Source organism: Thunnus thynnus, chromosome 12 (genome assembly GCF_963924715.1).
Source record: "Thunnus thynnus chromosome 12, fThuThy2.1, whole genome shotgun sequence".
NCBI classification, from domain to species: Eukaryota; Metazoa; Chordata; class Actinopteri; order Scombriformes; family Scombridae; genus Thunnus; species Thunnus thynnus.
Window position 1 is genome coordinate 10306469 of NC_089528.1, and position 13526 is coordinate 10319994.

At 37.4% G+C, this 13526-nt stretch overlaps 1 protein-coding gene across 1 annotated transcript in view; it reads left to right on the forward strand.

Annotated features, from left to right (window-relative positions):
• Positions 1-8125, forward strand: part of cdc73 (cell division cycle 73, Paf1/RNA polymerase II complex component, homolog (S. cerevisiae)) — a 31175-nt gene extending 23050 nt beyond the window's left edge. The window contains exons 11-17 of the mRNA XM_067605296.1: positions 750-807; positions 2291-2326; positions 2469-2556; positions 5030-5191; positions 5895-5995; positions 7104-7245; positions 7374-8125. Of these exons, the coding sequence (XP_067461397.1) occupies positions 750-807; positions 2291-2326; positions 2469-2556; positions 5030-5191; positions 5895-5995; positions 7104-7245; positions 7374-7410 (624 nt within the window). The 3' untranslated portion in view covers positions 7411-8125. The remainder of the gene's footprint in view (positions 1-749; positions 808-2290; positions 2327-2468; positions 2557-5029; positions 5192-5894; positions 5996-7103; positions 7246-7373) is intronic.
• The last annotated feature ends 5401 nt before the right edge of the window (positions 8126-13526 follow it).

Consider the following 13526-nt stretch of genomic DNA (forward strand, 5'->3'; position numbering starts at 1 on the left):
CTTAGAGGGATTATTCTTTCCCACACTGTGCAGCAGCTCTGATTTATGTGCTTGGATCCATGTAGAGACTGCTAGATTGTTTACTATGTAGTTGGCATCGAAAGTGTATTATGTACACATTTCTGTTCAACTATTATTCATTTATGACATGACTATGTAGAGTGTTGTTGTTGCTGTTTCTGATTTCTGGAATAACTACGGGCCATCAAACACAACACCCTTGACAATATTGGCACTTAACAAGACTCATCCTCAGCACACAGGCCAGCCAGCTCTGCATGTTTCTGTAGCTCCTCTGTCAGTGTGAGTTCCAGCCTGTGGGAATGTCACAGGATGATTCACTGGACTATTGCTAGACTGGGACCTTTGCTGTGACCTTTTACAGCCCCCTCCTCCTTTTTCACCACAAACACACTCACAAACACATTTACTTCTCCACAAGAAATCAATAGTGACTGTGAGGAGGGGGGTTGGGGGGGGGAGTTGAGGATGAGCAGCTTTCAGCAAAGAACCATGTTTTCCGAGGAGAATTCTATTAACGTGGAAAAAGGGTCACATCCTTTAAATGGAACTTTTCACATTTTCCCGTAACTCAACTTCTTTTTTTAATCCTTATTTTCCTCACATCTCAAAAAAAATATTACCATTCATTGGGTTGAGCTTTTGGATTCACATGCACACCGACACAAATGGCAGAAATAACTTTGTTAAACTGTGTTTTTGAATATGACCTTTGGTGTGTTTTTCAGGAAGGGGCATCTGCTCGGAAGGCCCAGACCCCAGCACTGCAGCCTGTCCCACGTCCAGGTTAGTGTTAAATTCAAAATGTTCACACACATTCATGCATAATGTCTGCTCTGTGTTTCTGTAAGAGTTGCATATTGCAGTTGCAGGCTGCTGCAGTGGTTTAATAACTCTCTGTTTTGTAGTTCACGAGTATTCTGTAGGAGGAGGAAGTGAGAAGAACTATACTACAATCATTTGACATGAAACAGCTAGGGCTATACGCAGGAAAAAATTACCTGGATTTTTTTTCTCCAGAAATGTACCTTTTTAACTGGATTAGTCTTACAGTTTTGTGTTTAAACAGACCTGAAATCAGATTACTGAACTGCTGGAAACAAATAGAGTAACTGACATTAACGATATAATATTATCTCATTCTTGCATCACCTTTCTTACCTCTCTGCCTCCACCCTGTTTTTATTTCCTTTCTCAAGGGTCAAAATGTCAAATATCTCTTCTCAAAACCTTATGTTCATGTTATTAACTGTAAGTTGTTTAGGAGACTAGAAAAAGTCAACTACTTTCTATCATTACCTCTGTAACATTTACCTGACTGATATGGGGCTGCTTGAGTCCTGTCTGTTCTGCCTGTGAGAGGTTTCCCTCCCAACGCTGCATGTCACCCACAGCTTTTAGAGAGAGACTGAGAGGAAAAAACATCACATGATTCAGAGTTTTTATAACTCCAAGGGATTTCCTCTTTTCACAATATTAGCTGTCATCTGTAAAATGTAGAATCACACAAGGTGGGATGGTGCTTTTAAGGTACGCAACCTAGAGAAAAAAAAATACATTTTGGCTGTGACCAGGTTTAATGCCCTCATGTTTTTGGGCCTTGAACTAGCAATAATACTGCTTTTGCTCACCCAAAGAGGAAAAATCACCAGGAATTTCACCCAGTTTTAAGCAGAAAACTGCTTAAACTGTCACCGTTTCCGGAATATCGACTCTTGCCACATGTGACACATTAACACATGACTAACGCCGAAAATATGCACATGATTTCTGGATCAAACTGCCTCTGTGAAAGGGACTTTTGTTTGGAGAGAAGAATCCCATGTCTGTTTGAGTCCTCAGCAAAGACTGAATCAAGATGATTTCCTGTTTTTTAAGAACACAAGAGCACAACAAAGCAGCATCAGTCTGTGTGTCGAAACTGATAACCACATAACCTAACCCTCACACATTTGCACTGCAGCAGCGGTTTAGATCAATAGAGAACTTGACAAAGAAGATGGTCAGAAGAGAGGAATGCAGGAATGCACTCCTTGCATATTAAACAAAATACTTGCTGCCTTAAAAACAAAATGTCTGAGGCTTTCAGTTTCTTCACAGTACTGTTTCACATGGGAGTAATATTTGTTTATTTTAGCTTTTCAAATGAGCCCTCTGCATTAAATATAAATAACAGCAAATAAGTGTTGCTCTGTGGGAGCTGTGGATGATATCTACATACTGTTTGTATTTATTCATACATGCAGTTTTCTTTTTTCTTTCCCTCTAGTTTCACAAGCCAGACCTCCACCAAATCAGAAGAAAGGTACATCACTTTCATTCAGTTAGATACTATGTTTTTGGGATTGATTTTAAAAAAGGAGAAAAAAACAGTATACTCTACAATACATGTTAAGTAATATAAACCAACTTGCTTTTAAGACTTTTTATTTTGAATCTCTGAACAGGGTCCCGGACACCCATCGTCATCATCCCAGCAGCCACCACCTCGCTCATCACAATGCTCAATGCGAAGGATCTTCTGCAGGATCTAAAGTAAGTATATATTCCTATTGAACTTTTAAAGTTGTCACTGTTTTCCTTTAAACTACTTGTTTTCACAATGAAACAACATTTTGATAACATCTTTCTCTTTAGTATGTCACATAAAAACCATTAATACTGAGGCAGGAATTTAAACATTTTGAAAATGTCATATTCATTACATGAGACTCGTGCAATCACAACTTTTGTTTGACATTGTTCAAAGTTTTTTCTTTTTTTAAACATAATCATAAAATCACAGTGGCGGTTATCCCAGTATGCAAACATAAGCCAGTTGTTTTCCTTCACAATTATTAAATTGAATTAAATGATGAACGCTGCAGCACATCATGTACTCAATGCACACTATGCTTTAATACACCCAGTAGCACAATATCCCTTTTCTCTATCTCTATCTGATTGGCAGTAAAACACATTATCTGTGCTTGGAACGAACTGTAACCCATAACTATAGCAGGTATGATGAGGCTCAAGAAATATTCCCTAATAATTTTGGCTTGGGTGTCCAATAATGAGTTATGTTTGAAAAACCTGTTGTGGTGGTTAAACACATTTTGGGGGATCGGGTGATAACACATAAAATCAGCTTAAGGCTAACAAGGAAACTCCTGTTAGACTGACAAGAGAACAATGGACACAAATACATGTTTTATTTACGCTTACGGTGCTCCGTTGTTCTGTGAAGCACCATGTAACTATTGTTTTGAAAAATACTGTACAAATATAGTTTTATTATTATTATATTTGCATATTATACAATTGTATGTTTCGCATATAACTCGTCATATAACTCATACATCGTAACTCATATGCTGTGAAAATGTCATAATATTTCTCTTTTATCTCAGTGTATTCAATATGTTTGCCTACACTGACAGTTCACCAAAAATAAACAATGTCAAAATAACTACAGGATCTAAGTTAAAAAACAAATTATGAGTGTTTTATCACATTAATGTTAATGATGGAAGAAACAAAAGACAGAGCTCAGACAAACACACTCAAGTACATTGTTCTGTGTAAGATTTTGCAAACATTCAGTTTTATTTATATAGCGCCAAATCACAACAGAAGTTATCTCAGGGCTCTTTTCATATAGAACTGATCTATGTGGTTTGTCCAAGTGGTGCTGCCTTTCTAAAATCCACGGAAATTAGAAAGCTAACATTAGCAAACGGGTCCATGCGAGGGTTGTTCTCTTTCTTGTCTACTTTGATAGCTATGTTTAACTCTAAACAAGTTATCTACCACCTTTCTTTCTCTGAAATTGTTGTAATCTGCTTGCAATAAACAAAATGTCAGAAAGCCGCAGCAGAAACGGAAATTGTATACCATTTTTTCTTTGCTAGTTTTCTATGACTGGCTTGCTGTCTGTCCTCTCGCATGCCCAGAACAATTACCCGTGTTGCCATTTTAATATGGGCGAGGTATTTGCAGAACCAAGCTGAAACCCGGTGTGGACACATGTTGTTTTTGCATGAAAACAGTGTTTTAGAATGTTGACGTCGTCTTAGACGAAACGGTCGGCCAGTTTCTTCCTTCCTTCTAACTGAATGCGAGATACTGAAGCCCGCAGCATTAAATTACACAAACCAAGCTCTTAAAGCCTTGGTTTCAAACCTTTAAATTAAAGTTCAGAAAAAACATCCCAGTGTCCCAGTTTAACACTCAAAAACATGACCTCACCATCAAACCAGTGAGAAGATCAAAGACCAAACGGTAGTTTTTATGTTCAAGTTGGACCACTATCGCTCATAATAAGGAGCTGACTGAGAAAATAGGTTTCCAGGGCCTTTAAAACAAGTGCATCTAGTTCCTATAAAATATTTCTTCTCTACAGTGCTGGATAATGCATCCCATAATTTACGGTTCTTTAAAAATGATGAGTAATTCTGTATTTGCTTTGCACACTTGCCATATTATAAAATGTATCTCCGCACTTTAATGAAAGTGTCATTACCTGACATTGGGTTGGTTTAGAAGAGGTTTTAATATTATGCACCTGGAACTGGAACACAATGCTCATTAATCAATGGGAAAAAAGGAAACTGTAAAAACAAGAACAAAAAAAAAAAGTTCTTCCCATTCAGAACAGCATTAGGAAATAATTTAGTAAGTCAGGCTACAATTGGAATGTTTGGACACACGGTTTCATCCATTCCTCACACTTTTTCTCATGGGGTTTTTTTTAAAGGCGATTTTAACAAGATACAACCTTCTAAACTCTTCAGATGCTTAGTATCAATCTAACTATGGTCCCACACACATCTCTTCAACATGTGGAGATATCCAAAGCTTGACAGGCCCGCTGCACCCAGTTACATTTGCTAAACTATTATCATAATCCTCGCTGTTGAGCTGATGACTCCCCAATCAATTGAATGTAATATGAAAACTTCAGGGAAAACGTGAAACATCGGGGAAAAATGAATTGAGATAAAGTAGAAACTTTGTTCCGCACCAGGTTTGTCACATCAGAAGAGAAGAAGAAGCAGGGCATCCAGCGCGACAATGAGGTTCTGCTTCAGAGGCGCAAAGACCAGATCCAGCCTGGTGGCACAACACTCACTGTCACCGTGCCATACCGTATCATTGATCAGCCGCTCAAACTGGCTCCACAGGACTGGTAAGCATTTATTCAATGTTTGTGTTTTCCGCTACATATTAAGTAAAGAGAACCAGCCGGGAATATCTAGCTCACTAACTCCTTTTACTTATGGCCAGTATGATAAATGATCTGCTCAGTTTTTGTATAATAAAATCACATCTTTCCTGTGGGCATGTGAACATTTTTTTAAGGTAGAAAAAAATGTGAACCACTCCCTTAAACTGAACCTGTGTTCACCATAGTAATAGCACGAAACAAGCATTTACCAAACGGTTCCTCAGATGGCACAGCTCATCTGAGAAGTGGCTCTCAGAAGGAGTCAGTCATGTTTGACTAATATGTCTACATACAGTCATTATAGGAAAGGTTGTGGCTTTGGTTTCTTTTCCATTTGATTTTCTCACAACCTCATTTTTTTATGTTCACACCGTTATTACACACTGTATGTGTAACATCCTGTCTGGTGTGTGTCGTACCAGGTTTTTCAGTGCCTCATTCTTGCCTCATGATATTAGAATAGATTCATTTTTATTTACATGTCACTCCTCAGTAAATAAACCTTACAATATATTACATCTAAAAGCTAACAACAACACAATTCAGAGACACCACGGCAACCATGAAACCATGGCATGATATCAAGTGGCATCACAGCACCGTTTGTCTTCACTGGCAGCTTCATCGGTCTGTCTTCACGACAACCTGTGGATGTTTCTTGCAGGGATCGGGTGGTGGCTGTGTTCGTGCAGGGTCCCGCCTGGCAGTTCAAGGGCTGGCCATGGCTGCTGCCCGATGGATCTCCTGTCGACATTTTCGCCAAAAGTGAGTCATACAGACTGCATGTAACCAGTCACAAGCTTGTGGCTGCAATATGTTAATTATTTATAATTTGACTGATAATTGGTTCAGTGTAATTACACCTAGAGCTGAAACAATTAGTTAATTGTTTAGTTAATCTGCAAGAATTTTGTTATCGATTATTATCGCAAGTCATTTTTCATAAAATGCCAAACATTTCCCGTTTCCAGCACCTAAATTGTTATGATTTTTTCTTTTGGCTTATGTAATAGTGTGTTGAATATTTTTGAGTGGTGGACTGCTTGTGAAAGAGAAAAAAGACACTGGAGACATCACTCTTGGTTTAAGGACATTGTAATGGTCACTTTTCATTTTATTATTTTTTTTTAACTATTTACTTAACTATTTATCGAGAAATAGTTGCAGTCCTCATCAAAAGTAAAGAATGGCTGTCACATGGTACAATTTTTTGTTTTGTTTTTTTTTCTTTTTTACACACACACACACACACACATATATATATATATATATATATATATATATATATATATATATATATATATATATAACAAGGGCTTTTCCCTACCAATCTTTGATTCATTAAGAGTGGGAGAAAGAAGTTGAACAGGTTAACATACTCAGTCTTTGATCACGCCAGTCTGTGCCACTTTTCAATGCTGATCACATACAAGTCATAGAAACATAGAAGCATTGCATCAGAAAGAGTCAAAAACAGAAACAGTCAAAGCAGAACATGATGTTGCAAGGTGTTGAACAAAACTTTTGGTCTACTTTCGAAGACATGTCTAAAATCTTTTCAACCTCTTCTATCTTACAAAAAGTTATTTCCTCTGAAGGGCTGGAAACGATCCAGTAGATGTGTCTCTATTCCTGAACTCAACTGGTGTTGTAAATCTTTTCTGATTTCTTTTAACACAGTAAGTTTTAATAAAACAAGCCCCCATGTTTCATAGTTCTACTTTAAGTTTTATTTGATGACAGGCAGGTTGAACTATCTAGCTGAACTGCAAAGGATTTGTCGTTGTTTTTGGGTTTTTTTTTAGTGCAACAAGCCGCACATCATTATAGACTGTATATGAATATGTTTTACGTGTGTGTTCCCTCCATTCAGTTCGAGCCTTTCATTTGAAGTATGATGAGGCAAAGACAGACCCCAATGTGCAGAAGTGGGATGTGACCGTCCTGGAGCTGAGCCGCCACAGGCGTCATCTGGACCGGCCTGTCTTCCTGCGCTTTTGGGAAACCCTCGACAGGTATGTAGTCTTTTGCATTAACCCGTCTATTAGTTTGAATTTGTTTTTTCATAATGATGTAATTCCTGAGGACATACTGGCACAAACTCATCTCTCTTCCTTTTTTTTTTTTCTGTCTTGTTCATCAGATACATGGTGAAACACAAATCTCACCTCAGGTTTTAAGCCCAGATCACAGCGTCCACCTCGGAAAATCCCACAGATTTAATCCTTCGACCTTCCATCTCTCCTCGGTCAACCTCTCGCGGAGGTAACCCCTTGTCATCCAAGCTGCCATCCCATCTTCCACCACGATCCCCATGTTAACAGGTGAAGAAGAAGGACGGAGTATCCAGTGGACTCCTCCCTCCAACACTTCTTCGAGGACTCCTAATGCAATACGCTGGATATGTTCCTCTGGACACTGGAGAGGAGATTTAGGGGAATTTTGTGTTTTTGTTATTGTTTTCTAATGTTTTCATGTAGTCAAACAAAAATACCAAAATATGTTTTATATTAAAAAAAAAAAAGGCAACATACTGTGGAAACAATTTAAATAAGATATTAAGCAACGCGATGGGGTCAGAGGGAGAAGAGGTTTGCATTATTGTCCCTTGTAAAGAGGAATATTGTGAATTCAGCTCGAACTGTTAAGATTGAGAGAAATATGAAATTAACTCTCGGTACAAACAAAATGGCCACTGAGTTTGAGGGAAGAGACATTCTCATCACTTATCTTTTTTATTTTTTATTTTGGGTGTTTGTGGTCTTAATGTACATACATGATAAAAACCTGTCAGAGCCACAGCTCTTTGAGCAGAGAGGAGGACACAGGTAAGTGATTTGTTAATACTTTAGAAAAAACGACTCTGCTCTGGCTCAATAAAGTGCTCTCAGTCAAGCAGTCAGTTCCTAGTTCAGTTTTTGACACATCAGCACATCTCTTGGTCATGCAATGACCTTGTTTTCTTCTTTGTTGGTGTTGTGATAGAGGAGAGAAATGACAAACTATTGCTTTAAGTCATCACATGAAAATAGACAATAAAGCCTCAGAAAAAAAAATATCTGTGTGCTGCCTATTGTAGATGGCTAGTGTTTCACTTTATTCATATTTTTTTCTCAGTTTCATTGTTTTATTACATGTTGACAACGGCAGGAGGAGCGGATTTAAAGAACTGCACAGTAATAAAAAGAAATGGGCTCAAACAAACACAACAGCAGTAATAATCTGTACTGTGAGGTGAACATGAGGTTTGATACAGATGGGTGACAAATTAAAGGGAAAAACCTAAATAAAGGATATAAATATATAAAATCACCCTAAAAATGGACGTCAGCCCTGTGCAGTGCATCCTCACAGATGTGTTCACCAGCGCAATAAGAGGATTGTACCTGCTGTACAAATGTCTATACATGCTGTACATGGTTTTTTTTTTTCTACTGTTAAGCATTAGAGAAAGCAGTGATCTCACCTAATGGTATTTTTGGAAGGGAGCAGGTGGCAGGAAGCGGGTATTAATGTGTGCAGCACAGTTCAAGTGGTTCTTGAAACAGAGGCAGTATCTGGATGCACTAGCTTCAGTCTCAGTGTTTTGTAAACCTCAGTTTCCCTTGTGAAACTCAAAGCAGCAAACATAATTCCAGAAATAAAATACACAGGCTGTAAACAAGCAGCAGACTGTTGTAACTCCAGCCAACCTTCGCTCTATGTTGTCAGTTTACATTCTCAGTCAATATATTTGCTTTTGGTCTTGGTTTGGTCTTTTTTTTTTTTTTTTTTTTTTTTTTTTAACACCATATGAACAGCTGTTATTGTTCAAGTGTAAGATAGAAGATGTGCTTTGTTCCACATGCCAAATGTTCACAGAAAATGGACATTTTAACATACAGGAAAAATTGTACATTTTACACATAGACTGTACCTCACTTCAGCATGTGCATTTAGTAGTCATAATCACTCATTACTTTGCAGATGAATGTTTTACATGCAAAACACATGAGTAAGGTTCATAAAATATATGATTTTCATATTTCAACAGCTGGCCTATAACTTGTCTATGATAACAATGGGATTTTTGACCATGTTGTTTCCAGGCAGTAAATAAACTCTCTGGTGGCTGAATGTGCCCAAAACACACACACATCAGTTCTTTTTCAGATTTAGAGGTGTGTATCTCTCCACTGATATACCCTGGATGCTCATAGCACTCAGATTAATTGGTAAAATTGACAACAAGTACAGAAATGTGAAAAATGTTATAGAATAATACTTGATTTTTTTTCTGCCTCCTTTATTGAACAACTTAAGTCTACATCTGTGGAAAGTCACACATCGGTTTCACAGAATGGTCCATCAGTGTTTGTGCATACAGGCAGCTGTGAAAGCCGGTGGTCTCTGCTCTTATTAGAACAGTCATGTCACATGACCAGAGACGTCTCAATGAGTGGCTCCTTACATCCGTTTGCCTGTGTGTGTGTGTGTGTGTGTGTGTGTGTGTGTGTGTGTGTTATGAAAGTGAGAAGGGAATAAGAATAAATATTCCTCTCATGAAACTCACATCTCGGGGGTGGGGGGGCAGAGCTCACAGATTCTCCCATTCTGCTGATCAGAGATTAGTGGAGAAAATAGGGGAGAAAAAATAGCCTTAAAAAAAATCCTGAACTTCTCAACTTTTGCTGAGAGCTTTCTGCTGTGAGGTCAGGGTGAACTTCTGCTGCAATGGAAAAAAAAGCTCAATTTCGTGTTTTCCTTTCATAGACTTTGACAACTGCAAATGTAGGCTGACTGCAAGAGCTCAAAGGGAATCCTGGCAATAGTCTTTGTGTTGAAACCACAGTTATTCGCAGCTGTATCTGCAGATGAAATCTGTAGGGGATGTTTGCTAAATGAAAAGTAATGAGCACTTCCACCACTCAGTCTACACAGTGGGTGATTAAGTAGCTACTTCCAAGGCTCCTGGCTGAATTTAGAAAAAGCAGAAAGATCAAATGTGAGGAATCTAGAGGGGATTTGCACAAATTAAAAGCAACAATCAAAATGAAATGAAAGAAGTATTCCAAGAAGAGAATATTCTGGAATGTTTTCTGTAGCTGGACCGGACAAATGAATTTCATTATGTCAGCAAGGACGGTCTTTGTTCCCCACACTGGCACAACACAGGGTCTCATTTTCAGTTCACCGACTGGGAATGGATGGATAATATAAGGTGTGAGAGGAAAATCCAGGACAAAGGAAGATGTAATTTGACAAGAAAGAAGATAAATGAGAAAAAAACCCAGGAGGAAATTGGCAATTGAACTCCCTCATCAATCAGAGAGGGCAGGATGAGATTGGTAAAGCAGATGGTGGAAAGAGAAATCAATACAGACCTTTGGAGGGTTTGGCATAGAGAGGAGGACAGTTTGCATCCTGACCTCCTTCTTTTACAGCATCAAGCCTTCCACCCTGCAACACTTTCTACAGTCACCCTTGGCAGCGATACAGACCTTGATGTGGGTCAGTAAGACACATGTTCTGTAATTCTGGCAGAGCTAAATGAAATGTCAGATCTCAGGATTAAATAAGTGAATGCACAATAACAAGAACAACACAGTAAAAGAAGATGCAAATGCAGGCTGCTGGTGCGGGTATCAGTACTATGTCCTAGGGGAAATTACAGTGGCCCTGGGGTGCAAAACACAAAAACATTGAAATAAACACACTAAACTGAAAACACAAAATCAAAACTAAAAAACAATTTTGTTTTCTGAAATGTTGTTGTGTTGTGTTTTCTGATTTGGTTATGCTTTTTGTGTTTGTTCGTTGTTGTTTTTTTTTTATGTTATTATGGTTTCTGTTTTGGTCATTAGTTTTCTCCACTTTTTTTGTTCTGTTTTGTTAATATGTTTTCTAAAATGTTATTGTGTTTTCATTAATGTTCTGTTTTGTGAGCAGGTGTTGTGTATTTTCCATTTTGTTCCATCATGGAAAATTTCAGTTTTGCATTTTTAGATTCAAAAGTCATAGAAACACAGCTTGGCTTCAGCTAGTACGGTACAGTGGTGGAAGAAGTACTCAGACCCTTTAGTAAAAGTAACAATACTACTATGTAAAAATACTCAATTACAAGTAAAATTCCTGCATTTGAAATCCTTCTGATATGTACAGAAGTATTTTTAGCTAAATTTACTGAAAGTATTAAACATTAAAGTACTCTTTTGCAGAAAATCGACTGTAACAGATATATTAAATACGTTTAACTCATGCATCATTGCATAAGCAGCATTTCGTTGTTGTCGCTGGTGGGGGTGGAGCTAATTTTAACAGCTTTATAGGGGCATTCTTTTGTTCTCTCAAATCTTTGCATCATTAGTTTCATGTGTTTGAGAATCAAACAGTTACCGATATTTATTTGAAACCATGTGAGAAGTTAAGAGGGGAGAAGTCTGTTTGGTGGAACATCTAAAACATGACAAGGAGCCCTAACTACACACTGTAAGAGGTCACAAGCCAAAAAGGTTTGGAACAAGTGGTTTAATCTAAGATCTTAAGATTGCAGTAGAGTGTGATTAATTTGATCATCATTATGTTATTTCATATACAATTTTTATCTGAAAAGAAAAAGCTTGTCAAATAAATGAAAAAAAGTAATAGAAAGTAAAGAGTACAATATTTCCCTCTGAATTGTGATGGAGTAGAATTATCAAGTATTATCATATGGTGTATCAAGTATCAAGATTAAGGCTTGTTCCAGTAATATACGTCAAGTCACTTTCAATGGGGTGACAAATGAAAATGTGTCAAAAAGAAGCAGATCAGAGTGTACAAACATGGTGTGCTTTCATTTCCTCCTGGTTTGAAAGCCTGCAGAGTAGTTTGCACTTTGGAACACTGAAATCAGCACAGATGCCTACGTGGAGGGGAACAACAAGAAAAAAAAGTGCATTTCTCTGCATGAGATAAACTTTGCCGGAAGTTATAAAAAGGAAGAAGAAAAAAGGAACATTTTAAATTTGGGTGCATGTATGTGTACTGTATGTATTCTGGTGTGTGTTTGTGAATGTGAAGTGTTCTGTGTTAATGTGTGAACTTTCCTCTTAAAAGGAGTTTTTAGTGCAAACACTTTTAAACAACCAGTTACATAAGATTAGAAAAGTTCTGTCTTGTTCTTGTGAGACTGCAACATTTCTCAGTAGTACAAAATAAATCTATAGCAATTTACCAAATAACATTTAGTCATGGTTCCTTTTTAAAAAGCCCTTCTTAAGTAATTTATATGTATTTTTCAGGGAACAGGTTGAGTATGCGGTAGGGATGTGCAGAGGTCTTGGTATTTGTATTTGTATCCGTATCTTATTTGTTGAGGCAGCAAAATTATTTGTATCTGTATTTGTATTTGAATAAAAGTGGAAATAAGCTTACTTTTTTTATTACACCTTTAATTTTAGAGAAAATTAAAGTGTTACAATAAGTGTTCATGAATAAACTATCTTATAAAGGAGGTCCCCACACCAGGTCTTGAACTGGAGTCTCCCAGATCATAGACAACTGCGCTGACTACTGAGCTAAAAGTTTACTCATCACCTCCTTGCAGACAGACCTCTACCTATTTATACACCCATAGCACAGAGACAGCACACTGTGTAATACGTAGGGAGGAACTTCAAAGGCAATTATTGCTTTGCACTTTTCAGTAATTGCCTATTTTTTACAACCTCATTGAAAGGAGAAGTGGAACAACAGGTTATGGAGAGTCCCTTGGAAGCACTTTGTATGTGTCAGTAGCTCAGCTTTATCTCTGGGGAACACCCCCAACAAATATTTTTAAAAATATTTGTATGTAACAAATATTCGTATGAAACTCACTATTTGTGCTTTGCCGAAAAATGTATTTGTATTCGGTCACACCCGTAGTACACAGAAAATGAAACAAACTATATACTAAATACTACGGACTCAATCTTTTGCTCACTTGAACTACCTGAGAGAAGAAGCGTTCTGAAACCATCTGGAGGAGTCTGTGGTTGTCTTGATGCATTCAGGCTCTTGGCTTCTTTAAAAAGTATATACTAAATATGCATGCTAAATACTAAATACTCATAATAAAATGTATGTACTGTATAGCTCTATAAATATATACATTTTTCTTCTTTTATGTGAATCACTTTTACATTCTCTGCTTTTGAAAGTTATTTCAAAAGTGCTTAGGTGTAAGAAACTATGTAAGTTTCAATAATTCATATATTGCTGCAGATATTTTAGCAACAAAATATTTTTAGTATTTTAGTTGATATTTTGTGAAAATGTTCTTTAATACAGTGTC